Genomic DNA, 27,925 nt, shown 5'->3' with positions numbered 1-27,925 from the left:
TTAACCCGGAAGTGGGTCTGGTTGACTTAAAACGGGCAGGGCTTTAACCGGTATGTTATTTTAAGCATGCAATTGATAGGGGTTGATCAGAAATTGTTATATTTATTGCTGATTAGAAAACTATTTACATGACAGCATCAGCATTGAGCTTCAGATCAATGGTTTTGATTATGATAATAAACGAACTATATACAGAACAAGTTTTGCAACAATGAATACAACACATGTGGTTGCAATTATTAAGTTAAATGTAATGAACAAGAGTTTTCATCTCAACATAACTTTCTTTTTTTAACTTTTAATTTTTTTATAATCAGTGTGATTTTTTTTTTTGGTTCTTTTTTATTTTTATTTCCACATTATTTACACACCAGGTATGTGTGTGTGTGTGTGTGTGTGTGTGTGATTGTGTGTGAGTGAATGAGTGAGTAAGAGAGACACAGAGAGAGAGAGAGAAAGAGAGAGAGGGGGGCGGGGGGGACTGTGTTCTACTGATCAAATAGTCCGACGCTGTTTTTCAGATCTGCATTGACTTTAATCAAGACCAGTTGTTCCACATGGTTAGGGTCTAAGTTTGCACGCTGTGGACTGACCACATTTCCAGCTGTGCTAAAAACACGCTCAGACTGGACACTTGTAAGTGGACAACTGAGATGCTGCAGTGCAAAGCGTGTAAGATTTGGCCAGCCCTGAAGCTTGCCTGACCAGTATTTCACTGGGTCATCGGTAAGGCTGATGTCCCCATCTGCCAGGTAGGCCTCCACATCACCTGATGGTAAATGTGTCCTCATTGGAATAGCCGATTTCTTTTTCTGCAGGAAAGACAAGACTGAAGTGCTGCTGGTGGCAGGTGTCTCTTCTGTGTTTCTTGCAGGTGTAGCCACAGGGTCACAGAGCTCCATCCTGAGGAGTAATGTCCTCTTCAGTGCCTCCACATCAACATTGTTTGGAAAACAGCTGGCCTTATATCTGGGGTCAAGGAGAGTGGCAAGCAGAAATGTGGAGTTTGCAAAAATTGGTTCAAAACGCCATTTTAGTTCTTTGCTCAGATTGGCTGCCAGATTCCTTGCTGCTGTGCCTAACCTTTCCCTGGACTCAGCCACAACATCTTGGCCCAGCCCCACTGTGGCATCCTGATCATCATCACCAGCCATGAACTGATCAGATTCATCCTCAGATTCCTCACCAGCATGCAGTGACCTGATGATGGAGCACAGGCCATGCAGGAGGGGGATGACCCCAGAGATGGAGGCGCTGTGTTTTGAGAGTGCCCGTGTGACCTCATCAAAAGAACAAAGAACAGTGAGCATGTCTGATGCTAACCCCCACTCATCTGGATAGATGATTGTTGGAGCTTTACCCATGTTAGACTCCTGTGTCATAATCTGCACAGCCCTGCGCTGCTCCACCAGCCACTGGAGCATGTAGAACGTATAGTTCCACCTTGTTTTTACATCTGTTATGAGCGTGTGCTGGGGGAGGTTCAACTGTGTTTGCAGCTCATGTAGTCTGTTGCTGGCTTTGCTTGAGCGATGAACATGGCCAGATATGCTCCTGGCTTTGGAGAGAAGGGATGTCACAACACTGTCCTTCTCCAGTGCTTTAATCACCACCAAGTGAAGCATATGGGATACGCAACGGATGTGCCCATATTCAGTCAAAGCTTTCACCATGTTCGCTGCATTATCTGAAACAACAAACCGTATTGTGACAGACTGACCAACAGACTCTTCCCACTCTCTCATCTTTTCCTTAAGGCAACACAGAATGTTGTTTGATGTGTGCTCAATGTCCAGCACACCAACATTTAGCAGCCCTGCTTTCCTCTGTACTGAAGCTTCCCCTACACGTTCACACCAGTGCCCAGTAAGACAGAGATATGCATGTGCGTCCCTTTCGTGATTGCTGGTCCAGAGATGCTCTGTAGTGAGGTTGATGACACCTCCTTCAGCTGCCTTAAGTGACTGGACCAACTCCCCTCTCATTGCCTCATACAGCTCAGGCACTACAGTTTCGACTGAAATAGTGCCTCGAAGGTAATCTTATACTTGGGGTCTAAAAAGCCAACAAGTGTCTTGAAGCCTCTTCTCTCCACCACAGAGAAAGGTTCAAGATCAGTGCAAATCATTTTACCAATCATCTCTGTAATTTGTTTTGACCGGGGATGGTTTGCTGAGAATGGCTGCTTTGCTGCAAATGCAGTGAGTATTGGTGAAGAGAAAGATGAATGTGAGCCCTTAGCAGCACCCAGCTGAACACCAGTGACCCAAGAAGGAAGAGGAGAGGAGGTGGCTGATACAGTGGGCTTTCTCATGTGATGAACATAGCAGATGGTTATGTAGAGATGTTGTGTTGTAATGTTTTGCATCTCTACCTTTGCTTAGCTTGGACTTGCAAAGCTTGCAAATGGCTTTGGATGGATCATTTTCAGAAACAGTGAAAGAGTTCCATACTGCAGAAGTCCTCTTGATCTTTAGTGGAGGAGGACCTCCATCCCCAAATGCAATATTGGTCTCAGTGGGGAAAAGGTGGGTGCTACTGCCACTGTTTTCATTGTCACTGATTTGACCCTCACTGTCCTGCAAGGTTAAGCAAACTCTGACTGGTGGTGCAGTGTCAGCTGAAGTACTATCTGTATCACTCATTATTCTGTATCACTGATCATGAGAGAGGGAGGGAGAAGGGGAGGGGGGGGTGTTTGTGTGTGTGTTTGTGTGTGTTAATTTGTAATATTATTTATACCACAACTACCTTTATTTTTTTTATGAAATAGAGCAAGAAAGTGTCAGTGCGTGAAGTCAAAAAACTGGTTACAGCCAGCATATGGTTTAAAAAAAAAAAAACTCAGATGACCGGCAGAGAGAGGGAGAAAGAGACTGTGTGTGTGTGTGTGTGTGTGTGTGTGTGTGTGTGTGTGCGTGTGAGTAGCTAATTAATTTGTAATATAGTTTTATTTACCACAACTACCTTTATTTATTTTTTATGAAATATAGCAAGAAATAAGTGTTACTCAGTGCGTGAAGTCAAAAAACTGGTTAGAGCCAGCTGACATTTAAAAAAGAAAAAAAAAATCTCCGACAGGCAGAGACGCAACGCGAGTCGCATTCTACCAAGCACCACGTCTAAACATACCCCACGTTTACCAAAACTCTGCTGGTTAATAAGTACGTACTACAAACCAAAGTATAAAACAAACCTGAAGCTGAAGAACACCTAAACGTTAACGGAAAAGACCCGCGTGACTGAGTGACTGAGGGAGAGACAGAGAGAGAGAGCTGTTCTCTTCTCAGTGTTCTGTGTGTGAGTGAGCAGAGCGTGACACAGCAACACAATAAATCTGTATGTGTGTAGGGGAGGGGCACTGTGACTAGCCTATCACAGAACGCAGACACGGTCAGCAACCCCAATGAGAATTTTTATTTAATCCGAGCACAGATATTGACTCGTATTACTCGTATAATACTTGTACTCGGCAAAAGTGCTTTATCCGTACTGGATACTCGTTTCAGCCGAGTATCCGGCTCAACTCTAGTAAATACCTTCAGGGAGAGCAATTAGCTTTCTGCCCAGAACAGAATCTGCTGTGCCTGCCTGTAGAGGGGATATGAATGCAGACCGCCCTGATGATTGATGTAAGAGACCACCATTGTGTTGTCTGTTCAGACCAATGCACAGTAGCCCCTCAAATGTGGAAGAATGTCACTGCTAGAAATACTGCCCTCATTTCAGTTTATTTGTCATGAAATATGTGGGCCCTCTCAAAAAACCGTGGGCTGGCCAGCACAGAGAGGCATCCGTTGTGAGCAGCACAGCCCAAGAGTGAGACCCTGGCTCAGAAACCGGGGTCTTTTCCATAGAAGAATGGTATGAAGCCCTTGGCATGAAACCCTCATGACCCTTGTCAGGTTGTTCAGAGGGTTAAATCCCCAGCTCTTGACCCAGAACGACTGAAACGGTCTCATGTGTAGTAGACCCAATGGAACCATGTTGGCTGCTGCAGCCATTAACCTAGCAGTCTCTGAATTTGATTAAATGTGATAATCTTGGCCTAGCCTGATGGTGGGCTAGGCCAGCTGTGGGCAGCTGTGGGGGCAGCTGTGGCCTAACAGTTAGAGATTTGGACTTGTAACCAGAAGGTCGCAGGTTCGAGTCTCGGTGCTGGCAGGAGTTGTAGGTGGGAGGGACCTGTGAATGAACAGCGCTATCTTCCACACCCTCTATACCCATAGCTGAAGTTGCCCTTGAGCAAGGCACTGAACCCCCAGTTGCTCCCCGGCCGCTGGATATAGCTGCCCACTGCTCCGGGTGTGTGTTCACGGTGTGTTCACTTCTCACTGCTGTGTGTGTGCACTTGGATGGGTTAAATGCAGAGCATCAATTTCGAGTGTGGGTTACCATACTTGACAAATGTCACGACTTTCATGGTGTCCATACCAACACAGATTGAATCCCACATGCAGGAAACAGCTGTGTCTGCATTGTGGTCGAATCTCATATTACCCCTAGAAAAGGATTCTCTGTCTCTGAGATAGCACACTTTTCTTGAGGTTCAGTCTCAGCCCCAAGCACCCCGTGTGGGCAGGAATCACATCTTGATGTCAAGCTGCCAGCTCTTCTGACCAGGCTAGGATCAGCCAGATGTAGGGCTGCAACTAACGATTATTTTGATAATCGATTAATCGGTCGATTATTTTTACGATTAATCGATGAATCGGTTTATGTACTTATATTTTAGTTTTGCCAATTTTTTCCCCAAGTAAATTATTAACAAAGGGTCTTTATCATTCAACATAGACTTTTTAGAGATTTTAACCATTTTGCATTGTCATATCCTCATCAAAAACATACCTGGAGTTGTGTTTTATTATGTGTTAGTTATCCTTTGTCTAACTCTTCTGCAATCAAAACACTGACCCATACATACTCTTGCAAATTTCACAAGGAGGTTTCAAATAATGTTTTCACCATGGCAGTCCTTAGGGCTCCTAAAGTACTTTAAAACATCCCGAACAACGCTTATTAAGGAATCTTTCAGAACATATTTTTCACGAAGAATAAGAATAAAACAGAATAAAATTGCAGTAAATTGCATTTTATTATTTTTTCCTGTAAACACACAGCTTATACCTGGGAAACAGCTTTATAGCTTATGCTGTGAAATTGTAAACAATCCTTCGAATAAAGTGCCAATGGCATGAAACCTGAATGGAACTCACATTTTAAAGTAAAATTTAAAGTAAAATCCATCAGAAGGTTGTCCAGAAAAAAACATGGACACACACACAAAAACTGCTGCTGTGTGAAAAAGTGCAGTGAATACTTAGAAAAAAAAGTGCATTTCAAATACATTTAAACATTAACCTCTCTCAGTCAGTCATAATTAGGCTGCAAGACTGAAATATGAACTGGTAAACGACAAAGCTTTAAATGTTAATTGTTAAAAAGCAATGTTATCAGCTTTTACAACTAAACATTTGCAAACAACATTGTACTGCAGAATCTGCACAAATAAAAGTCTGCACACTGTGATTTTCATCGGATTTAAATATGTAGTGGTCCTTATAACAGTGCAAAATTCAAAACTGTAATAAAGCGATAAGATGTTAACAAAACAGCTTATGCCTGAACTGACAGGAATTCCACTACCTGTGGGAAATGAGGCAGAACACTATTCACTCATTATTTGAGAAAAACTTTGCATTGCAGTGCAAAAAGGTTAACATGTCCAAAAGGTTCAGGGCCCTTAACAGTTAGGCTTGCTCTCTTTTTAGAGGATATGTTTCCTGCCGCAGAAAACAGCCGCAGTTTACAGGTTACTCTTCTTTTTTGAAGGCTCAAATTAAAGTGCTCCCACACTTTGGATGACTTCGTCCGATTAGTTTTATCTTCCGCTTTTTTCTTTTTCTTTCTCGAGCTTACTCCACTGCCGCCTGCCTCACCCATCACGGCTGAATGCTACAGAGACGCTGTGCGGGAAGCACGTGACACCTAGAAACGAGGCCAGCTATTGGCTATTCGCTACTTCTCCTGCTGTACTGGCTGAGTAAAACCTCCGGTGGACTCATTACTGCCACACTTTGGTCACCGCAGATTTAAAAATATGCACGAAATGAGCCGCTTACGGCAAATAAAAATTATTTAGCAACGAATCGATACTAAATTAGTTGACAACACTATTTAATAATCGATTTTAATCGATTAAATCGATTAGTTGTTTCAGCTCTAGACAGATGTCAATGTTTCAGTACACGGATGCCCTGGACTCACGAAGGAGCCAGTGTGTAAAGGGTGTGGTGGTGATTAAGGCTAGACCGAAAGGAAGAACCAATATTGGTATGCTTTACCCCTGAAAGCAAACATGAGATACTTCCTGTGTATATGCATCCTTTAGATTTGTCATGACAAACCAATCCTCAGATTGGAATTGTGACATGATGAGTTTGAACCTTTTGCATCTTGAACCTGTATATCCTCAGAGCACATTCAGGCATTAAGATCTAATACTGGAAGCAGTACAAGTACGCCGTCAAAGCGAGGTGGACAAGAGGCAAACTGTAACCCCATTTTAATAGTGTTCAAGACCCACTGCAATACACTTGGCAGTAGTTGCCATACTCCCAAATGACCTGAATAGTAATTTTATTTATATTTGAGGGAGGATCAGCCAAACTGAGAGATCGCCATGAGTGAAGATGGTGAAAAAAAAATGCTGAGGATTCTACTTCCCGAAGCACCAGAGGTAGAGGAGTAACCTCAGAGTAACCCTGCGCCCTGATCAGTGTCAGTTCCTTATCTTTGAGGCCACACAAGGAGATCATGTCCTCAGACCAGATATCCCCTGGACGGCTGAAATTTGTGGAGGGGGGCTTCTGCCTATTCATGATTGGTGCTAGGCCCTGTGCGTCTCTTAATCCCTGTGTGGTTGGGCACACAGCAATAGAACAGCCAATGACATGGGCCATTTGTTTGGTGGCAGGTTTTTGAGCATGCTAGCATAGTACCTACTGCAAAACACTGCCATGGTGTGCAGGGAATGCCACCAGTCTGACCTGCCGACCGCATATGCCTTGCCAACCTAGCTATATGTAACCTACACGGCTGAAAGGCTTCCTCCACAATGACGCAGAGTGGGGGATAGGTAGCTTTTCAAGAGTGTGTTCCACTCTCGGCATCGCCTCGTATCCATGCTAACAAGCCCAAAACCGTACAATAGTTTGAGGTTGCCAGGTTGTGTAAGCGAACTGAGTACTAATTTCCTCCAATGTCTCGACACCTCTGTGTGTTGAGCCGGTAATAACGGAAAGTTTTGACAGAGAGGTTGCACTCTGCCAGTGGTGAGAGAAACAGTGATATAGTTTAGAACCGATGACCTCTTTGCCTGCTCAGTTGGTCAATCTAAGTTAAGCCTGTGATCCCCTCATTTTCACTGTAAAGTGTTCACAGTGCATGCAGTCTGCCCCCTCAAGGACTGACTATGTGTGCTCCTCACCATAACCAAACAATGCACATCCCATGCAAGTCATCCCCTGTTATAATGTCAGGCTCTAAGCATTCACACCAAAACACATGCACCTCAGCAGACAAGCAGCTTCCTAAAGACAAAGAAGCTGGGGATTCTGTGACGTAAGCACCCATTTTTATACAGGGCTAGCCCATTGCACAGGCAAAATAGGCAAATGTTAGGGGCGTCCAAAATAAGTTAAGCTTTTTTTAAAATGATATTCATTTTAATTAGGGGTGCAATATATATTCGAAACATAATTCAATATCACATTATGGCTTAATGCCAAAGTCATATCGCAAAGCTTGCGAGTTATTTAAAATAAAAATACCTATGCACTGCAGTTTTCAGAGTGAAAGAGTAATGTGTTCAAGTGCAGCACTAGGAACAAGAGAGAGCTTCACTCTGAAACATGCAGCACATTCACTTATTTGCTGGCAAACCACTAAAATAGATAGCACTTTAATATTTGAATTTGAGCAGAGATGAACAGATCAACCCATCGGCCATAAAATTCGGAAATGGACCGTTTTTTTTTTTTTTTAAATTTTACTTCAGTGTCGGTAAACCCAAAGAGGAAGAAAATACATAGCAGGCAGATCAAGCTTATTGTTCACCAATGCATTAAGTATGAATTTACAGGTGCATCTCAATAAATTAGAATGTTGTGGAAAAAGTTCATTTATTTCAGTAATTCAACTCAAATTGTGAAACTCCTGTGTTAAATAAATGTCAATGCACACAGACTGACGTAGTTTAAGTTTTGGTTCTTTAAACTGTGATGATTTGGCTCACATTTAATCAAAAACCCACCAATTCACTATCACAAACAAATTAGAATACTTCATAAGACCAATAATATTAATTAATAATAAACATTTTTAGTGAATTGTTGGCCTTCTGGAATGTATGTTCATTACTGTACATGTACTCAATACTTGGTAGGGGCTCCTTTTGCTTTAATTACTGCCTCAATTCGGCGGGACATTGAGGTGATCAGTTTGTGGGCACTGCTGAGGTGGTGTGGAAAGCCCAGGTTTCTCTGACAGTGTCCTTCAGCTCATCTGCATTTTGGTCTCTTGTTACTCATTTTCCTCTTGACAATACTCCATAGATTCTCTCTGGGGTTCAGGTCTGGTGAGTTTGCTGGCCAGTCAAGAACACCAACACCATGGTCATTTAACCAACAGTGTGGGCAGGTGCCAAATCCTGCTGGAAAATGAAATCAGCATCTTCAAAAAGCTGGTCAGCAGAAGGAAGCATGAAGTGCTTACCAAAATTTTTTCTTTGTAAACGGGTTGCAGTGACTTTGGTTTTCAAAAAAAAAACACACTGGGACCAACACCAGCAGATGGACATTGAACCCCAAATCATCACAGACTGTGGAAAACGATCAACACTAGACTTCAAGCAGCTTGGGCTATGAGATTCTCCACCCTTTCTCCCGAATCTAGGACCTTTGTTTCCAAAATGAAATAAAAACTTGCTCTCATCTGAAGAGGAGGACTGGTGGACCACTGGGTAACAGTCCAGTTCTTCTTCTCCTTAGCCCAGGTAAGACCTTATGACGTTGTCTGTGGTTTTCAGGAGGGTGGCTTAACAAGAGGAAGACGACAACGTGTAGCCAAATCCATTGAAACATCTGTGTGTGGTGGCTCTTGCTGCCTTGACCCCAGCCTCAGTCCATTCCTTGTGAAGTTCACTCAAATCCTTGAATCGATTTTGCTTGACGATCCTCATAAGGCTGCGGTTCTCTCGGTTGGTTGTGCATCTTTTTCTTCCAACTTTTCCTTCCACTCAACTTTCTGTTAACATGCTTGGATACAGCACTCTGTGAACAGCCAGCTTCTTTGGTATAATGAATGTTTGTGTCTTATCCTCCTGGTGAAGCGTGTCAATGATTTGTCTTCTGCACAAATGTCAGATCAGCAGTCTTCCCCATGATTGTTGTAGCCTAGTGAACCAAACTGAGAGACCATTTTGAGAAGGCTCAGGAAAACCTTTGCAGGTGTTTTGAGTTGATTAGCTGATTGGAATGTCACCATATTCTAATTTGTTGAGATAGTGAAATTGGTGGGTTTTTGTTAAATGTGAGCCAAAATCATCACAATTTAAAATAACTTAAAGACGTCTTAAACCTACTTCAGTTTCACAATACATAAATTAAATAAAACACTTCACAACAATAGTTGAATTAAACTGAAATAAATGAACTTTTCCACGACATTCTAATTTATTGAGATGCACCTGTATCTTAAAATGTCTAAGAAAGAGTTTAGATGGCATTTTCCTTTCATCTTGCCTCTGTATAATACATTTAGTGTTTACAGCGGTGACAAAGGGAAAACAATGCATCACTGCTTTTCCTTAAGCGCCACCTGCTGTCAGAGAGAGTGAATCTGACATTTTCATTCAGCCCATCTGCTATGTTTGCTATTTTGTTATGTAGCCCGTAATTTCACAAAAGCTAAAGTCGGACCATTTAGTTTTTGCTTCAGGTTTTTCGAAATGATCCAGTCTAATTTAGATCACAATATAGGCTAATATAAGCAACTACCCATATTCTTCATGCACTCAATTTTCATTCTTTCTTGTCTTTGCCTTAAAAATTAAAATACATTACAAAATCGAGTATTAGATTCTGCCATGAAAAGTTAAGATCAGTGCCATCCCTAAATGTATGAATGTCTGAAATATGAAGAAATTTAAAATTTAAATGGTAATGACTTTGGACGATAAAGTTCTCTAATTTAAATAGCTAGCTGAGTAATGCAGTTTACTTATTATTTTTTTGTGCAACACATCTTATTTATTTCATGCCTAATTTGTTTTATCTCACAAAGCTCATGCAGTTTCTGTTCGTGTGAATAATCGGTGGTGGAATTTGGCTGCGATGCAAGGGGCACCAGCTAAAACTGTCACCCATACCAAAGTGTTTATAATAAAACATTTCACAAATAGTGTCTCGCAAAAACACGGCAATCGGAGAAGTGGTTGCTAAAGTTACAAAATCTCCCACAATTAATAGAACATAACAGTCCTTTAACTTTTAAACAAGTTTATCCTTTTACGTACAACTACACAGGTGTACTAGAGTTTAATAAAAGCATTTCTTATTTTCTCTTGTTGTACGGTTTTAAAAAGGTTGATGTGATAAATTAGCAGCTGATATACACTTAAGAATCAGTATGAAATAGTTCCCCCGAAATTTCAGAGACACAGTTTCATTTACTCACCCCTCGTGGTCGTTGGATCCAGTATGAAGCCTGTATTTGGGGGACAGCGAAGGATTCAGAGGTTGAAAGAATTAGTCTGTTCCTGTCTTCCTTGCCAGTTCCAATCCAAACCCAAATGACTTTCTTCTGCTCTCGGAACACAAAATGTGTGGATAATTTAATGAATATCCAGTTGGATGGATTCATTACAACGGCATCCTCAGCACATTGCGAACTCACTTTTTACAGCTCAAATAAAGCACGAAACTGCAGGCTTTTACATTTGTGCAATGACAACAGAAGAAGCATGGAAACAATGTATCTGGACCAGAAGCAATAGCAGGGTTGGGTTGTTTTTGCGCACACAAAACCAATTCAGAACACCTTTGTAAAAAGGGAAAAAAAAAAAATGAAACAAGTGAGCTGCATGGACTTGAGGTGGGTGCTTTATTAGGCAGTTGCCTTAAAGGTAAAGTGAGTCCCTAATACCACCATGTTCGCGAAGAAAAAATGAGTCATTTAGGTTTGGACTGGAACTGCAAGGAGAGAGCCAACAATTCCTCGTTTACCTATCTGAATCCGTCTAGTGCCCCCAAAACAGGCGAGTCTGCAAGGAGAGAACAGGAGACAAATTGATTTTCATTTCCGCAAGAGAAAGAGCAAGAGAAAAAAAACAAGCGCATACCTTTGAATTCAGAGACACTTTTTTGCCATAGGGTGTTTCCACAATTCACTCAAGTTTGGTATGTTTATCCAGGGGATAAAATGATATATAGACCCAAATTTCGCAAATTTAGCAAACTTTGATACCACATGGACTTTCTTAAAACGACACATCACACGAACGCTCCATATGGTGTAGATCATGGAGTTTCTGATGCGAGGAGTGCTATAAACTTCCTGATCAAAGGAGGTTGCTTTAAGTATGACACCCAAAACCCAACTGAACCCAGAAGCATCCAGAGGATCAGGTCTGTCAAATTTGACTATTTGGGGATGTGGCTTGGCGACCCATGCTAATTGGGTGCAGGTCGCACTCAAAGAATGATTCTAAATGTAAAAATACCAATGTTATGTGGTGACCACAACAAAGTGATTTTCACATTCAATGAAAGCTTGAAAGGACATAAGGGGAGATTTATGATGGCTATAATTGGGATAGTCTACGCATAAATGAAATTTACTCATCGTTCTATACTGAAACACATATGCTATTCTTCTTTTGTGTTCTGGGAAACAAGAAATGCACACAAGGTTTGTTGAATGACAAGTTTGGGTGAAACAGATCCCTTTAAGCTGTTGGAAGATGCACACGAAGCAGAGACCTGGGTTTCTTTACACGGGTTTAAAACAAATGAAAGCATGTTGGGGCGGATCCATTGTGCTGGTCTTTGTGGGGAGTCTCTCATTATCTCAATGCAGCGCTTGGTTCTCTGCTTTACTTGTGAACTCTAAGAGGTCTTTGCATCTGCGTCCATCTCTCGTGGGTCAAAATGTCACCATCATCATCATCCCATCATCAATCTATTCTTCTTCTCGACGATTTCATCATCTTCTAGAAGAAAGCAATGTTTCAGAGTTTGAGTTACTGGCAAAAGATCTGGATCACATAAACTCAGTAAAATTAATGAGTATGTGCTCATAAATCACTTGTTTAGCTAGGAGTGGAACCATCTGATTCATCGTTCACATCAATCATGTTCCTTTAGATATATATCACTGGATGTCCATCTTCAAAATATTTAGGCAATAGCTACAAATTAAAATGGCTTCGAACCAATACATCAACATGCAAATAAATAAAAAAGCCAACAGTGGTGATCTCATCTGCTATGTGGCATGTGTGAGGAACAGAAGAGGTGGAAGCTGCCCTGCGTTTGTTCACAGTCTCATCTGATCCGTTGGTCCTCCTCCTCTGATGCAGAGGACTCTCTCTGGACGGTGGGCGTCTCTACACCAGACTCGCTGTGGTTCTCCAGCCCCAGGTCCCAGTCCTCATTCACTCTCTGAGGTAGACTGGCTAACAGCTCCTGACAACAGACAACACACACCGATCACCATCTGACTTCCTCCACTGCTTGTCTAAGAGTTTCATCCGTTCGTGTTTCCTCACCCGCTGTTTCTGTCTGTCTTTGTTTTTCACAGCGATCAGCAGGCTTCTGGTGAAGCTCTTCAGCTTCGAGAACTTCTGTTTCTGGCTCTGCAGCTCATTCTCAAGGAACTGCACTTCTTCATTCTGAGGAAGCAAATCACCCATTTTAAAAAAAAAATACATATTATATTAAGTCAGATTATATGTTGTGTAGTACTGTATGAAGTATAGTTCATGATTAAAGAGGCTAGAGACTGCGTGCACACAGCTTCATCTCTGATGTGCAGGCGAGTGTATATAGATGACGTTATGAAATCACTTAAAATATTATATTACCCCCACTGCTTCAAATGATTCAGATTTCAGATTTATTTCAGCGTTGCATAGGCAGTCAGCAGTGCAGCTAACATGACCAATAAAATCCACATAAATAAAATTAAAATGAAAATAAATTTCAACAGTTCATCTATTTTTATTTGTAAGAAATAACTTAATTAACCAAACCTCAATAACATAAAGGCAGATCCCTCGAGCACAAATGATGTCACATGAGGTGCCACTTGAGTGATCAAGGATATTCCAATTTACAGATGTATTCCTTTGATTCTTTAGTCCTCATTGCCTTTCCTTTGTGTCACTGATGTCTGCTACCAAATTTGCATGCCTTGGAATATAAATACCTTCGGGGAGAGCAATTAGCTTTCTGCCCAGAACAGAATCTGCTGTGCCTGCCTGTAGAGGGGGTATGAATGATGTAAGAGACCACCATTGTGTTGTCTGTTCAGACCAATGCACAGTAGCCCCTCAAATGTGGAAGAATGTCACTGCTAGAAATACTGCCCTCATTTCAGTTTATTTGTCATGAAATATGTGGGCCCTCTCAAAAACCGTGGGCTGGCCAGCACAGAGAGGCATCCGTTGTGAGCAGCACAGCCCAAGAGCGAGACCCTGGCTCAGAAACGGGGTCTTTTCCATAGAAGAATGGTATGAAGCCCTTGGCATGAAACCCTCATGACCCTTGTCAGGTTGTTCAGAGGGTTAAATCCCCAGCTCTTGACCCAGAACTGAAACGGTCTCATGTGTAGTAGACCCAATGGAACCATGTTGGCTGCTGCAGCCATTAACCTAGCAGTCTCTGAATTTGATTAAATGTGATAATCTTGGCCTAGCCTGATGGTGTCCATACCAACACAGATTGAATCTCACATGCAGGAAACAGCTGTGTCTGCATTGTGGTCGAATCTCATATTACCCCTAGAAAAGGATTCTCTGTCTCTGAGATAGCACACTTTTCTTGAGGTTCAGTCTCAGCCCCAAGCACCCCGTGTGGGCAGGAATCACATCTTGATGTCAAGCTGCCAGCTCTTCTGACCAGGCTAGGATCAGACAGATGTCAATGTAATTCAGTACACGGATGCCCTAGACTCACAAAGGAGCCAGTGTGTAAAGGTGCGTGGTGATAAGGCTAGACCGAAAGGAAGAACTCAATATTGGTATGCTTTACCCCTGAAAGCAAACATGAGATACTTCCTGTGTATATGCATCCTTTAGATTTGTCATGACAAACCAATCCTCAGATTGGAATTGTGAAATGATGAGTTTAAACCTTTTGCATCTTTAACCTGTATATCCTCAGAGCACATTCAGGCATGAAGATCTAATACTGGAAGCAGTACAAGTACACCGTCAAAGCGAGGTGGACAAGAGGCAAACTGTAACCCATTTTAATAGTGTTCAAGACCCACTGCAATAATAAGCATTCACACAAACACATGCACTCAGCAGACAAGCAGCTTCCTAAAGACAAAGAAGCTGGGGATTCTGTGACGTAAGCACCATTTTATACAGGGCTAGCCCACCCAAACTAGTTAAGTATTTTTTTTTAAATAATATTATTTTAATTAGGGGTGCACTATATATGGAAATATATCGCATTATGACATATCGAAATATGGAAACATAATCAATATCGCATTATGGCTTAATGCCAAAGTCACATTGCGAAGCTTGCGATTTATTTAAATAAAAATCTATGCGCTGCAGTTTTCAGAGTGAAATGAGTAATGTGTTCGAGTGCAGCCCATGACAAGCAGAGCTTCACTCTGAAACATGCAGCACATTCACTTATTTGCTGGCAAACCACCAAAATAATAGCAGTTTAATATTTGAATTTGAGCAGAGATGAACAGATCAACCATCGGCCATAAATTGGAACCGGACTCTTTTTTTTTTCAGTGTCTGTAAACCCAAAGAGAAGAAAATATATGAGCAGGCAGATCAAGCTTATTGATCACAATGCGTGAAGTATGAATTTATAGGTGCATCTCAATAAATTAGAATGTTGTGGAAAAGTTAATTTATTTCAGCTTTATTTTCAACTTAAATTGTGAAACTTGTGTGTTTAATAAATTCAATGCACACAGAATGAAGTAGTTTAAGTCATTGGTTCTTTAAATTGTGATGATTTTGATCTCAACAAATTAGAATACTTCATAAGACCAATAAAAAAACATTTTTAGTGAATTGTTGGCCTTCTGGAAAGTATGTTTATTTACTGTACATGTACTCAATACTTGGTAGGGGCTCCTTTCGCTTTAATTACTGCCTCAATTTGGTGTGGCATGGAGGTGATCAGTTTGTGGCACTGCTGAGGTGGTGTGGAAGCCCAGGTTTTTAAAACAGTGGCCTTCAGCTCTTCTGCATTGTTTGGTCTCTTGTTACTCATTTTCCTCTTGACAATACTCCATAGATTCTCTCTGGGGTTCAGGTCTGGTGAGTTTGCTGGCCAGTCAAGCACACCAACACTATGGTCATTTAAAACCAACTTTTGGTGCTTTTGGCAGTGTGGGTAGGTTCCAAATCCTGCTAGAAAATGAAATCAGCATCTTCAAAAAGGCTGGTCAGCAGAAGGAAGCATGAAGTGCTCAAAAATTTCTTGGTAAACGGGTGCAGTGACTTTGCTTTTCAAAAAACACAATGGACCAACACCAGCAGATGACATTGCACCCCAAATCATCACAGACTGTGGAAACTTAACACTGGACTTCAAGCAACTTGGGCTATGAGCTTCTCCACCCTTCCACCAGACTCTAGGACCCTTGGTTTCCAAATGAAATACAAAACTCGCTCTCATCTGAAAAGAGGACTTTGGGCAACAGTCCAAGTTCTTCTTCTCCTTAGCCCAAGTAAGACGCCTCAGGAGTGGCTTAACAAAAGGAATACGACAACTGTAGCCAAATTCCTTGACACGTCTGTGTGTGGTGGCTCTTGATGCCTTGACCCCAGCCTCAGTCCATTCCTTGTGAAGTTCACGTCAAATTCTTGAATTGATTTTGCTTGACAATCCTCATAAGGCTGCGGTTCTCCCGTTTGGTTGTGCATCTTTTTCTTCCACACTTTTTCCTTCCACTCAACTTTCTGTTAGCATGCTTGGATACAGCACTCTGTGAACAGCCAGCTTCTTTGGCAGTGAATGTTTGTGGCTTACCCTCCTTGTGAAGGGTGTAAGTGATTGTCTTCTGGACAACTGTCAGATCAGCAGTCTTCCCCATGATTGTGTAGCTAGTGAACCAACCTGAGAGACCATTCTGAAGGCTCAGGAAACCTTTGCAGGTGTTTTGAGTTGATTAGCTGATCGGCATGTCAACATATTCTAATTTGTTGAGAAAGTGAATTGGTGGGTTTTTGTTAAATGTGAGCCAAAATCATCACAATTAAAAGAACTTAAAGACTTAAACTACTTCAGTCTGTGTGCACTGAATTTATTTAATACACGAGTTTCACAATTTGAGTTGAATTACTGAAATAAATGAACTTTTCCACGAAATTCTAATTTATTGAGATGCACCTGTATCTTAACTGTCTTAAGAAAGAGTCTAGATGGCATTTTCCTTTCATCTTGCCTCTGTATAATACATTTAGTGTTTACAGTGGTAATTAAGGAAACTGCATCACTGCTGTTCCTTAAGCGCCACCTGCTGGCAGAGAGTGAATTTGCATTTTTATTCAGCCCATCTGCTGTTTGGTATGTTTTAGCCTAATTTCACAAAACTAAAGTCAGACCATTCTGTTTTTGCTGCAGGTTTTCAAATGATACAGTCTAATTTAGATCACAATATAGGCTAATAAAGCAACTACCCATATTCTTCATGCACTCATATTTTACTTTCTTGTTTTAGATTCTGCCATGAAAAGTTAAGATCAGTGCATCCCTAAATGTATGAATGTCTGAAATGAAGAAATTTAAATTTAAATGTAACTGACTTTGGACGATAAAGTTCTCTAATTTAAATAAAATTTATTTATTATATCATATTAAAAATTTATTTTTTGTGCAACCATCTTATTTATTTCATGCCTAATTTTGTTTTATCTCACAAAGCTCTGCAGTTTCTGTGTGAATAATCGGTGGTGGTGATTGGCTGTGATGCAAGGGGCACCAGCTAAAACTGTCACCCATACCAAAGTGTTTATAATAAACATTTCACAAATAGTGTCTCGCAAAACACGGCAATCGAGAAGTGGTTGCTATAGTTACAAAATCTCCCACAATTAATAGAACATAACAGTCCTTTGACTTTTAACCAAGTTTATCCTTTACTACAACTACACAGGTGTACTAGAGTTTCATAAAATTTCTTATTTCTCTTTTCGGTTAAAAAGGTGATTAAATAGCAGCTGATAACTTAAGAATATAAGAAATAGTTCCCCCGAAAATTCAGACATCGTTTACTCACCCTCGTGTCGTTTGGATCCAGTATGAAGCCTGTATTTGAGGACAGCGAAGGATTCAGAGGTGAAAGTATTCCTGTTCCTGTCCTTGCAGATGCAATCCAAACCCAAATGACTGTCTTTCTACAGAACACAAAATGTGATAATTTAATGACTATCCAGCTGGATGGATTCATTACAGTAGCAGCATATTGTGACTCACATTAAAGCTCAGTAAAGCACGAAACTGCAGCTTTTACATTTGTGCAATGACAGAAGAAGCATGGAAACAATGTATTGGAGTGTGAAGCGATAGAGGGTTGGGTTGTTTTTTCACCAAAACCAATCAGAACACCTTTAAAATGAACAGTGAGCTGCATGGACTTTGTTGGGTGCTTTATTAGGCATTAAAGTGAGTCCCTATACCACCATGTTCTGCAGAAGAAAATGAGTCATTTAGGTTTGGACTGGAACTGCAAGGAGAGCAACAATTCCTCTTTTACCTCTGAATCCGTCAGTGCCCCAAAACAGCGAGTCAAATAGACAAATTGATTTTCATTTCCGCGAGAGAGAAAAAAAATATACCAATTTGAATTCAGACACTCCACAATTCACTCAAGTTTGGTATGTATTATCCAGAGACAAATACATAACAAATATCCAAATTTAGCAAACTTTAATACACATGGACTTCCTTAAAACACACATCACACTGAATCAATTTAATCATGAGTTTCTGATGCGAGGAGTGCTATAACTCTGATCAAAGGAGTTTAAGTATGACACCAAAACAACTGAACCCAAAGCATCCAGAGGATCAGGTCTGTCAAATTTGACTATTTTGGTGATGTGCTTGGACCCATATAATTGGTGCATTCACTCAGAATGATTAAATGTAAAATACAATGTTATGTGTGACAAAGTGATTTTCACATTCATGAAAGCTTGAAAGTTTAGGGAGGTATCTGGTGCATGCGTGGTCTATTGATGAGGCTCCAGTGACAGCAAAGGCCATTAGCTTATTTTTTCAACCAATCTTGCCTTTTAAATTTATTTTGCATCAAACAATAGTTTGTTTACAGTAATGGTTCATTTCCGAATCGCACATAACTGGAAAATGACTTGTGGTCAGTGAGGGAGCTCAATAACAGATCTGTACCATTCAACAGAGAAACTCTGACTAACATGGAAAAGCTGCTTTTATCGTGTGCCGTTGTGCTGCATAACGGTCTGTTAGGACATAAGGGGAGACATGATGGCTATCAAAGAGATAGTCTACCCATAAATGAAATTTACTCCCTTCATGTCATACTGAATACATATGATATTCTTCTTTTGTGTTCTGGAAAAGAAATGCACACAGGTTTTGAATGACAGTTTGGGTGAAACATCCCTTTAAGCTGTTGGAAGATGCACACGAAGCAGAGACCTGTGTTTCTTTACACGGTTAAAACAAATTAAAGCATGTGGGGCCGGATCCATTTGTGCTTGGTCTTTGTGGGGTCCTTCATTATCTCATGCAGCGCTTGGTTCTCTGCTTACCTTGAACTCTAAGAGGTTTTGCATCTGTTCCATCTCTGTGGTCAAAATGTCACCATCATCATCATCATCATATTCTTCTTCTTCGACGATTTCTATCTTCTAGAAGAAAGTTTCATGTTTGAGTTACTGGCAAAGACTGGATCACATTAAACTCAATAAAAGTTAATGAGTATGTGCTCATACCACATGTTTAGCAGGAGTGGAACCATCTGATTCATCGTTCACATCATCATGTTCCTTTAGATATATATCACTGGCTCCATCTAAAATAAGGCAATAGCTACACATTAAAATGGCTCGAACCAATACATCAACAATGCAAATAAAAAAGCCAACAGTGTGATCTCATTCGTCAGCAGCATGAAAATCCTTCCCACCGTCAGACAAACAGAGTGACACTTGGCCGTTGTGTTCGCTGGCCTCTCACTCAGGAGTCAGACAGTCATCCTCGAGGACGTGAGGGGAACGGGGATCGGTCGGATTCGGGAACACGACCGGCCCTCCTTTAGGCGGAGGGATATCAATGCCCATCAAACGGTACTTCCTCCTGCGGTTACCAATCCACGTCTGTCAAATACAGGTTTCAGAAAGGCTTTAAGGCTTGACTGATGCCCTCATAAAACAAGAATGTACTGTATTTTGAGAAAAAAGTGGGATAAACATAAAAAAAGCAATATTATATAAGAAATATAAGAAAGGGTTGGAACTGTAAGTGAACCCTAAATGAGAATCAGAATCTCTAAATAAGATTTGGTTGAAAAAGTTCAAAATGTCTACCACTAAAAAATAGCATAATACAATACCGGAACCATGTTTTAGTTGACAGGACTTACATGGACACTTGACAATTATTTAACACTTCAGTATAGGGACCAATTCTCACTACTAACTAGTTGCTTATCAGCATGCCTATTATTAACCTATTGGCTGTTTATTAGTTCTCATAAAGCACATATTCTGCATGACTATACTCTACATCCCTAATTCTACCCGAACTACCTTACTAACTATTAATAACCAGCAGATTAGGAGTTTATTGAGGCAGAAGTCATAGTTAATGGTTTGTTAATAGCGAGAATTGGAGCTTAAAATAAAGGGTGACTGATTTTTTTTTAAAGAAAGTTCATTTTCAACTTGATAAAAAAAAAAAAAAGGATTTATATTTTAGAAATAAATAATAATGTTGAATTTAACCAGTTTTTACTCATTATTTTGTAAAAAATTATATAAAAACTACACCAAAATAAATAAATAAATAAATAATAATAGTAATTTAATGGACATTAAGGTGATTGCATAGGATGGAGAAAATATTTGTGTGAGATTATATGTTTTCCCTTAATAAAAAAATACAATTTTCATCAACAGAAATGAAATGTACAATAAATTTTTAGAATGATTTTTAGATCTAACCACAAGAAACACATTCAGCAAGCAGACAGTAAATAAGAGACAAAGACGCTCTGACTGAAAACCACTGAGACCTGCGTGCTGCTTCTTGCTGTTACATTTTGACATATTTCTGCATCAATAGTATATAAATACATATACAGAAATAATTTTCTCAACAGCGTGAGATTATTTGAATCAAAAATCTGAAGTTTTATCCCTAAAGAAATGTGGCATGTAAAGTAGATTTGATAAACACGACTGGCATGATACGCATTCAGATCAAGACATTTCTTTCTTCTCTGAGATCCTGCATCTACTCGACAGTCGAATGTCATATCAGTCAGAGAAACAAAGAAATACTTTGGAGCAATGTAAGAAAATGTTTCCTTTTTAGAATTATGAATAATATAACTGTGTTCATGAGGGGAAAATGTAATCGTTACATCAGGGCAAAAACAATCATATTTGTGCCACTGTATTACGCCATGTATTTGTTTAGATATAAAAGAGTGAAGAAAACTGTGATTTCTGTCCAGACCCTGACCTTGATGATCTCTGTGTCCACACTGAGCTCGCTGGCGGCCGCGGAGATCTTCTCTCTGCACAGAGAGCCCAGGCTGGTCATGCCTTTATCCCAGTAGCGCTTCAGCGTGTACACGTCTCTGTCGCTGAACTGCGTCCTGTCCTGCAGTTAATACACACTACACCTGTTATTAAAGCCACCATCAGAAACTGACAGTACAGTGATCTCTGATGCACTAGAGAAGAGCGGCAGCACGTCTCAGGCACTCACCGTTCTTTTCCGCGAGTTACTGTGAAGCCAGGGAGCCGACATGTTGCTTGATACCTGAAGAAATACAAAGGAAGAAATTCAGAGAAAAAAGAAATGCACATGTACAGATAGACATCAACAGAGAATTCAACTTAACTGTAGGGGACTGTAAAGTCATAAAAATACTACAAATAACTTCATACAGTTGCTTTAAAGGGAAAGTTCACCCAAAAATTAAAAATTCTGTCATCAAGTTGTTGCAAACTTTCCTCTGTTGAACACAAAAACAAGATATTCTGAATGATTCTGGATCCATTTGTGAGATTTTCAGAATGCATCGATTCTGAGCTGCTTCTGCTTCCTTTCGACTCCTTACAACACCACTTGAGTCTTCCATGAAACACTCCTTTATAACGTTCGAAAAGGTTGAATCGAATTACAAGAGCAACTTCAGTGGGCTGTGTTTACATTAATTCTGCATCACAAATGCATTCTGAGGTGCGAGTATATTTAACCATTTATGTGCACTGTTGAGAGAATCACGATTCATTCTGAAAATCTCTGAATCAATCCACGAATCACGATGCATTGATTTATTCTCCCAGCCCTGAATCTGAAGTAAACAAACAGCTGCTGGTAGCCATTGACTTCCACTGTAAGGAAAAAAATACTGTGGAAGTGAATGGAGACCATCACCTGTTTGGTTACACACATTCTTTTTGGGTGAACTATCCCTTTAACTATTTGTTATTAGCTATTAGTTAACTTATTACCAATTTATTTGTATTTTTTTAAAGAATGCGCAAAATAAACTAGTAGTGACAGTATTGAGAGAGACATCACCGAACACAAATGTGACATTCTAGGGTCACTTGAAGTTGTTCTAATACTTTATAATGTTCTGTAATTATTATTATGACTCTATTACTATTGTTATTACTATTATGTATTATTACTATTATGCTCTCTATTATACTGTAATGTTGAATAGCTATAATTACTCATTTTATCCCCATAAACTGGGAAAAAATCCAATTTATTAAGCGCACAGATATCAGTGATGCTAGCCTTCATGCATAGTACTTTAATAAAACTCTCATTAAACAAATAATTCAAATATATCATCTCAATGTTGTTTTCACACTCAAAGTGAAAATATTTAGCAAATTTTAGATTTGATACCCCGTGCTTACCTTGAGACAGGGGGCTCTGGAAGATGTCTGCGAGAGCAGTTTCAGCGGGAAGCTGCCGGGGGACGATGTTCTGCTCAGTAAGATGCTGCCGGTTTGACATCCCTTCTCTCCAAAGAGAGCAGAGTTTGAGGGGTTGAGCGCACAGGCCGGCTGGCTCCTCTCCGTGAGTCCCGAGCTGTCAGTCAAGGAAGAGGAAGCAGCGCTGGAGCTCCGCCCACCATCCACACAGCCTCTGCCGCACTGCATCTGCGCCGCCATGCTGGCCATCTCCTCTTCTCTGGCGTACTCGTCATCAGCGTCGCCCGTCTCCATCGCGATCGAGAAGACCTCCGCCGCCTCGACCGGCCTCGTCTTCCTCCCCGCCGGGTCTCGCGGGCGCTGGGACGGCTCGCCGAATCCGGCCAGAGTGAAGACATGCTGGATCTGAGCCGGGGCTGGTTTCTGTGGGGACGTCTGAGGCCAGGACGGATGCGACGGATGCTTGGCCCAGCTGGGAGCGCTTCCAGCGGAGTCTCTGAGGTCAAGGGTTTGAGCGTCTGGCTGCTTGAGTGACTGGAGCCGGGGACGATGGGGGCTTTCCGATGCATGCCGGCCGCGATGGCGCTGCGATGCGCTGCCGCGTCCGCAGAATCGTGAGCGGCCGGCTCCATCTCTGACAGTGAGGGCAAAGATTTCGTCCCTGTCCTATTGTGAGTAGAAGCACTGAAGCAGTTGGCGTAAACGCCGGTCAGAATCACGTCGCTGAGCGGGGAGGAAGATGCTGGAGAAGAGGAGGATGAGGAGGACGAGGCCTGCGGAGGGAGGAGGTGGGTCACCGGGGGGCCGCGCTGGATGCTCCGCATGGCTGCCATCTCAGCCGTCAGCAGCGAGCCGGCGACAGATGCACAAGAAACATGCTGATGGGACAGAGCTTGAGCGGCGGCACCGTTCTGATCCGCCTTAGACGCCAGCTTCCGACGCTTGTTCCCTACCCACGTCTACAGAGACACACGCAGAGAAATGCACGGCCATGAGCGGCTGGGTCTGAAGAAGCGGATCCATTCCACCACAGAAGCATTTTTATACACTGTGCTTTTTTCCTATACAGCTGGGGAAGTGTGAAAGTAGAAGCCCGTGCCACTGAAACACAGGCTGTGCTTGACGAACACACTGAACAGATTAGCTTCTCTTAGCAGAAACTTTAAGATAATATAAAAATAAAATTTTTATACAATCTCAAACTCAAATCAGCATGCCATCCCAATGCAATTCTTTAACTGGCCTTTATTTTTATACTGACTAATCATGCAGGACGGCTTTAAAACATCCCTTACTCACATGTTTGGACTTGTTTGGACTTAGACTAGACTAAAACCTGCTTGCTGGGAACTGTTATGAGTGAGCTAATAAAACATTAATAAGCTACTAAAACGTCAATCAAAACTTGGTGTTCAATTATTATTAGCCATGTAATAAGTTGTCATAGCTAAAGAATGTACATTATCCCTTATTTATTTTAGAAAAGTGCATTCTGTCAGTGTTTAGGAATATATAGTAGTATAAAGATGACCTTTAAGCTATTAACACTCATTTTTAAGTCATAATTCACTGAAAATGTCCGCTTCTGCTGGTAGCTCTCAAATCCAAAGTGCTGCCACTGAGAGACTTACACTGAAGAATTCAATAGCGATGAAATACGAAGCTTACTTTAAACAAGCTGTAAATAATAAATTCTCATTTTTGAAGCTGTTTTAGGGTTTTCACCAAAAGACCCCAATACACATCGTTCCTCTTAATGCATCCCTGTTTTAAACACCGACACACCATTTCTGAAGCCCACGGGACTTGTGCAGCTCATTACTTAGAGCTTCAGAGGAGGGAAAGATCATAATTCATTTAACGAGATAAAAAAGTTCATCAAGACAAACTTTAAGTTGGCTTGAGAAAGCCGGACTGGAAAGCTTGAAAAGTTTAGGAAGTTTAAAAAAGCTTTCAAGTTTCAGTCTGAAACAGTTTGAAGTAATTGTAAAAGCAGAGATAGATAGATAGATGCTAAGGGTCGGTCGTTAGGGTGTTGCTATGCGGTTGCTAGGGTGCCTGGGGTGGTTGCTAAGGTGTTGCTATAGGCTAGGTTGTTGCTATGCAGTTGCTAGGGTACTCTGGGTTAGGGGTCGACCGATTATCGGCGCCGATATTAAGCATTTTTATTGTTATCGGCATCGGCCATTTTCAAAACCGATTTGCCGATAAAACCATTTTATTTTGAAATGCGCGATCTGGCACTGATCCAGCCACCTCAGTCAGAGCGCAACCGCTCTGTGGCCTAGACTAAGCCCCGCCCATCGTCCGTCTGATTTGTTGGGAGTCACGAGCCTGGCCAATCAATACGGCTGGCGCGGCTGGAAAATGTTCCGCTCTCACACCGAAAGCACAGGAGCTGCTTCAGTGATCATCATCACACATCAATAAGTTATCTCTCGAAGGTAAGAATGCAGTAAACGTTCCTGAAGTTGCAATAAATCACTACACTGAAGTTGCAAAACACCTAAATATAATCGATTTATGATGACAAGCCCCGTTCAGTTATTATACTGTGAATTCCCGGTCAATGTCCGTCATTGCAGTGATATGCTTTAACCAACGGATCATCACATCAGTGCTGAGATAGTGAAACTAAAACCTACTTCTCTCACAATTCGGCCAACTTAACGTTATATTGTGAATAGATTATCAACACGAATGAATTCACTCACGCTGCTACATTTTTTTTTTTTTTGTGTGTTGTTCACATAGCTTCACTGAACAGCGTCCGGTTCCGTTAGGGCTCTTAGTCAAAAAAATTGTGCATATTTGGAGAAATGTTGCTTTATTCTAACATGATTGCAAAATAATTTATCATACAGATTCAGAATTACCATTATGCAATTTTGAAGAGCTGAAAGGGCATCAAGCGCGAGCTCTGACGCCCTGACGCGACGCGAGCTCCCTATTCCTGATTTAGTTATCTCCGCGGCCGCGCTCTCTCATTTGACTAATATGCTAATAACGTAAATTGTCAATAATCTCACATTGCACGTTTCTGGATGACGCTGTCCTGTATACTTCCTAGTTTGTATCGCCGTGATAAACAGTCTAAAAAAAAAAAAAAAAAAAACACTATTACAATATGGGTTGTGTGTGGATTTTAATGCAATTCTGGGTTGCAAATAAAATGCTAATGTTTACACACACACACACACACACACATATATATAGATTACATTTATTTTCCATTATTTGTTCATTTGTTGCTGTTTAAATTTGCTTTAAGTTTTACTTAGTTTACAGAATGCTGCTGATGGATGCTCCCAGCACTTTTTATGTTTGTTGTTATTATTAATATTAATGTTGTTATTATGAACAGTTCTCAGAATTAAAGATGTGTTAAAATAATTTAAAGAGAGTCTTTGTCAGAGGCCTTTTTATTCTTAATTTTGACATTAATTTTCATTTTTACACTAGACACATATCGGTTCAAAATATCGGGTTATCGGTCTCCTTGATAATATACCTCTGTAAATAAATACAATATAAATTCACGTCTCGCGCACTTTAATGCATCTGGGTGGTTGCTAGGTTGTTGCTATGTGGTTGCTAGGGTATTTTCGGTGGTGGCTAGGAAGACATTGTTATTTTAGTCTCAGAAAAAAATAAATAATAATAATAGGATGAAATAGCATTTCAGTAAGTTGTTTTTTTTCAAGCCAACTTAATAATCATCCTGCCTTTCAGAAATGGGTATCAGTCACTGAGGAACTCATGTTGGCCTGTCACTAAACAACAAAATAAATAGCTCAAGCCATTTGAAAAGAAATGCCAAATGAATAAAACAAGCAGGCGTACTCTGACCACGCTGAAGTCGAGTTTGGTCTCCTGGGCACACTGCAGGATGAGCTGGAAGCAGCTCTTGCTCTGATTGGTCATGCCGCTCTCGTAATAGCGCTCCAGGATCCGCTGCTGCTCGGCAGTAAATACAGACCGCAAGTTCATCTGCAAGACAGGGGAACGCCATGCAAAGAAATGAAATAACAGTACTGCACAGTTAGGAACATCTTATTGCAATATGCAAAGCCATATTATCATCCGTGGCATAATGTTTGCATCTTTGCTTTCATGAATGATCTGGTAAAACCACATCTATTATTGCATGTGCTAGTGATGGGATGATGTATGTTTTACTGACATGAGTGGAGTTTGCTCCCGTTTTGCCCCACCAGCCTCATCTTACCATAAAATCATGTCACGTGTTTTGTGTCTATACTCTTGAAACAGTGGCTGGGTTTCCATCGAACTCTTCTTATGTTCAGCACAAATGTGATGTGAAAGTCTTAGAGCCGGTCTGATAATGCATACTCACAGTGTGAATGCTCCTCTTTTCCAGCCATTTTTCCATCCCTCCGAATCCCTCCGATGGATGCGCAGAGAGACCCCAGGAATCAGCTTCAGCTACAGTAAATCTCAGCATACGGCAGAACCGCTCCGTCTATTCACACCAGCACCCGGCCATCGTGACACGTTTACCTGCTCTTGCGCTGTGTTTGGATGATGTTAGAAACACACACGTTCTGCTCGCTCCAGGTCAGACCCCGCAGAGCTGAAAAAGACCGAATGCAAAGGTCGCTCTTTAAAACAATAATTAATTACTAGCATTATTAGTAGCAGGGGAGTAACGATGCCTTAATGTCACAATACTCAAAGACGTATGGATGTTTATGATTATAAACTGTATTTATTATTATTATTATTATTGTTATTTAATAGGGCTCTGTTTAAATGTGTTAATTTGCTTATGTTGTATTATATTAACTATATTAACATAAAATAAAAGTCAAAAGTCATGTCAGTTTTAATTATTGTGTTATACAATGAACTGTTAACAAGGTATGAGGAAAAGGAGACGGGCCCAATACAGGACCTTGAGGTGTCCCACAGATAATGGATGTAGACTAGGGATGTGACAATTAACTGCAAGCCGGTTGAAAAAATTATTTAAATATGTGACAACTCAAATCGGTTGAGATGCTAAACAAATCACGATTTAATTAGGGGAAGGAGTTTATATGAATGCATGTCTGAGGGGAACTTACTGTCTTTAGAAGAGTTTAGATGGTATTTTTTCTTTTCATCTTGGCTCTGTATAAAGCATATTAAAGTTCATAAGTGCAGCGCTGCTTTGTTTACAGCGGTAACCAAGGAAACGCTTTAAGCTCCACCTGCTGGTAGAAAGTGAATCTGCGTCTCGTTCAGCTCGTCTGCTGTTTCTGTTTCATGCAGATATTTTTATCACAAAACTTCACACAAACTGAAGTCAAACCATTCTGTTTTTGCTTCAAAAATCTAATTTAGATTAAAAACTGCTCGTGCTGCATGTATGCAGCATCTTTGTTTGGATCGTGATTAAAATGCAGTGGTTGCCTCTAAATTAAATGGAAAGAGCACAGACAAAGCCTTATTTTGTTTATATAAAGAGATTTATTTTATTTGTGTTAC

General features: G+C 40.8%; 1 protein-coding gene across 1 annotated transcript; it reads right to left on the bottom strand.

Annotated features, from left to right (window-relative positions):
- Positions 1–12,569: 12,569 nt before the first annotated feature.
- Positions 12,570–26,830, bottom strand: hdx (highly divergent homeobox). The gene is given in 11 exon segments (XM_042769659.1): positions 12,570–12,746; positions 12,830–12,952; positions 19,061–19,159; positions 19,244–19,323; positions 19,438–19,627; positions 20,997–21,143; positions 21,246–21,299; positions 22,418–22,929; positions 22,971–23,394; positions 26,279–26,425; positions 26,793–26,830. Coding segments are annotated over 11 exon segments (1,953 nt in total). The 5' UTR covers positions 26,829–26,830; the 3' UTR covers positions 12,570–12,605.
- Positions 26,831–27,925: the final 1,095 nt, after the last annotated feature.

Source organism: Cyprinus carpio, chromosome A14 (genome assembly GCF_018340385.1).
Source record: "Cyprinus carpio isolate SPL01 chromosome A14, ASM1834038v1, whole genome shotgun sequence".
In the NCBI taxonomy this organism is placed as follows: domain Eukaryota; kingdom Metazoa; phylum Chordata; class Actinopteri; order Cypriniformes; family Cyprinidae; genus Cyprinus; species Cyprinus carpio.
The sequence above is the reverse complement of the archived record's forward strand: the minus strand, read 5'-3'. Positions and strand labels throughout refer to the sequence as shown.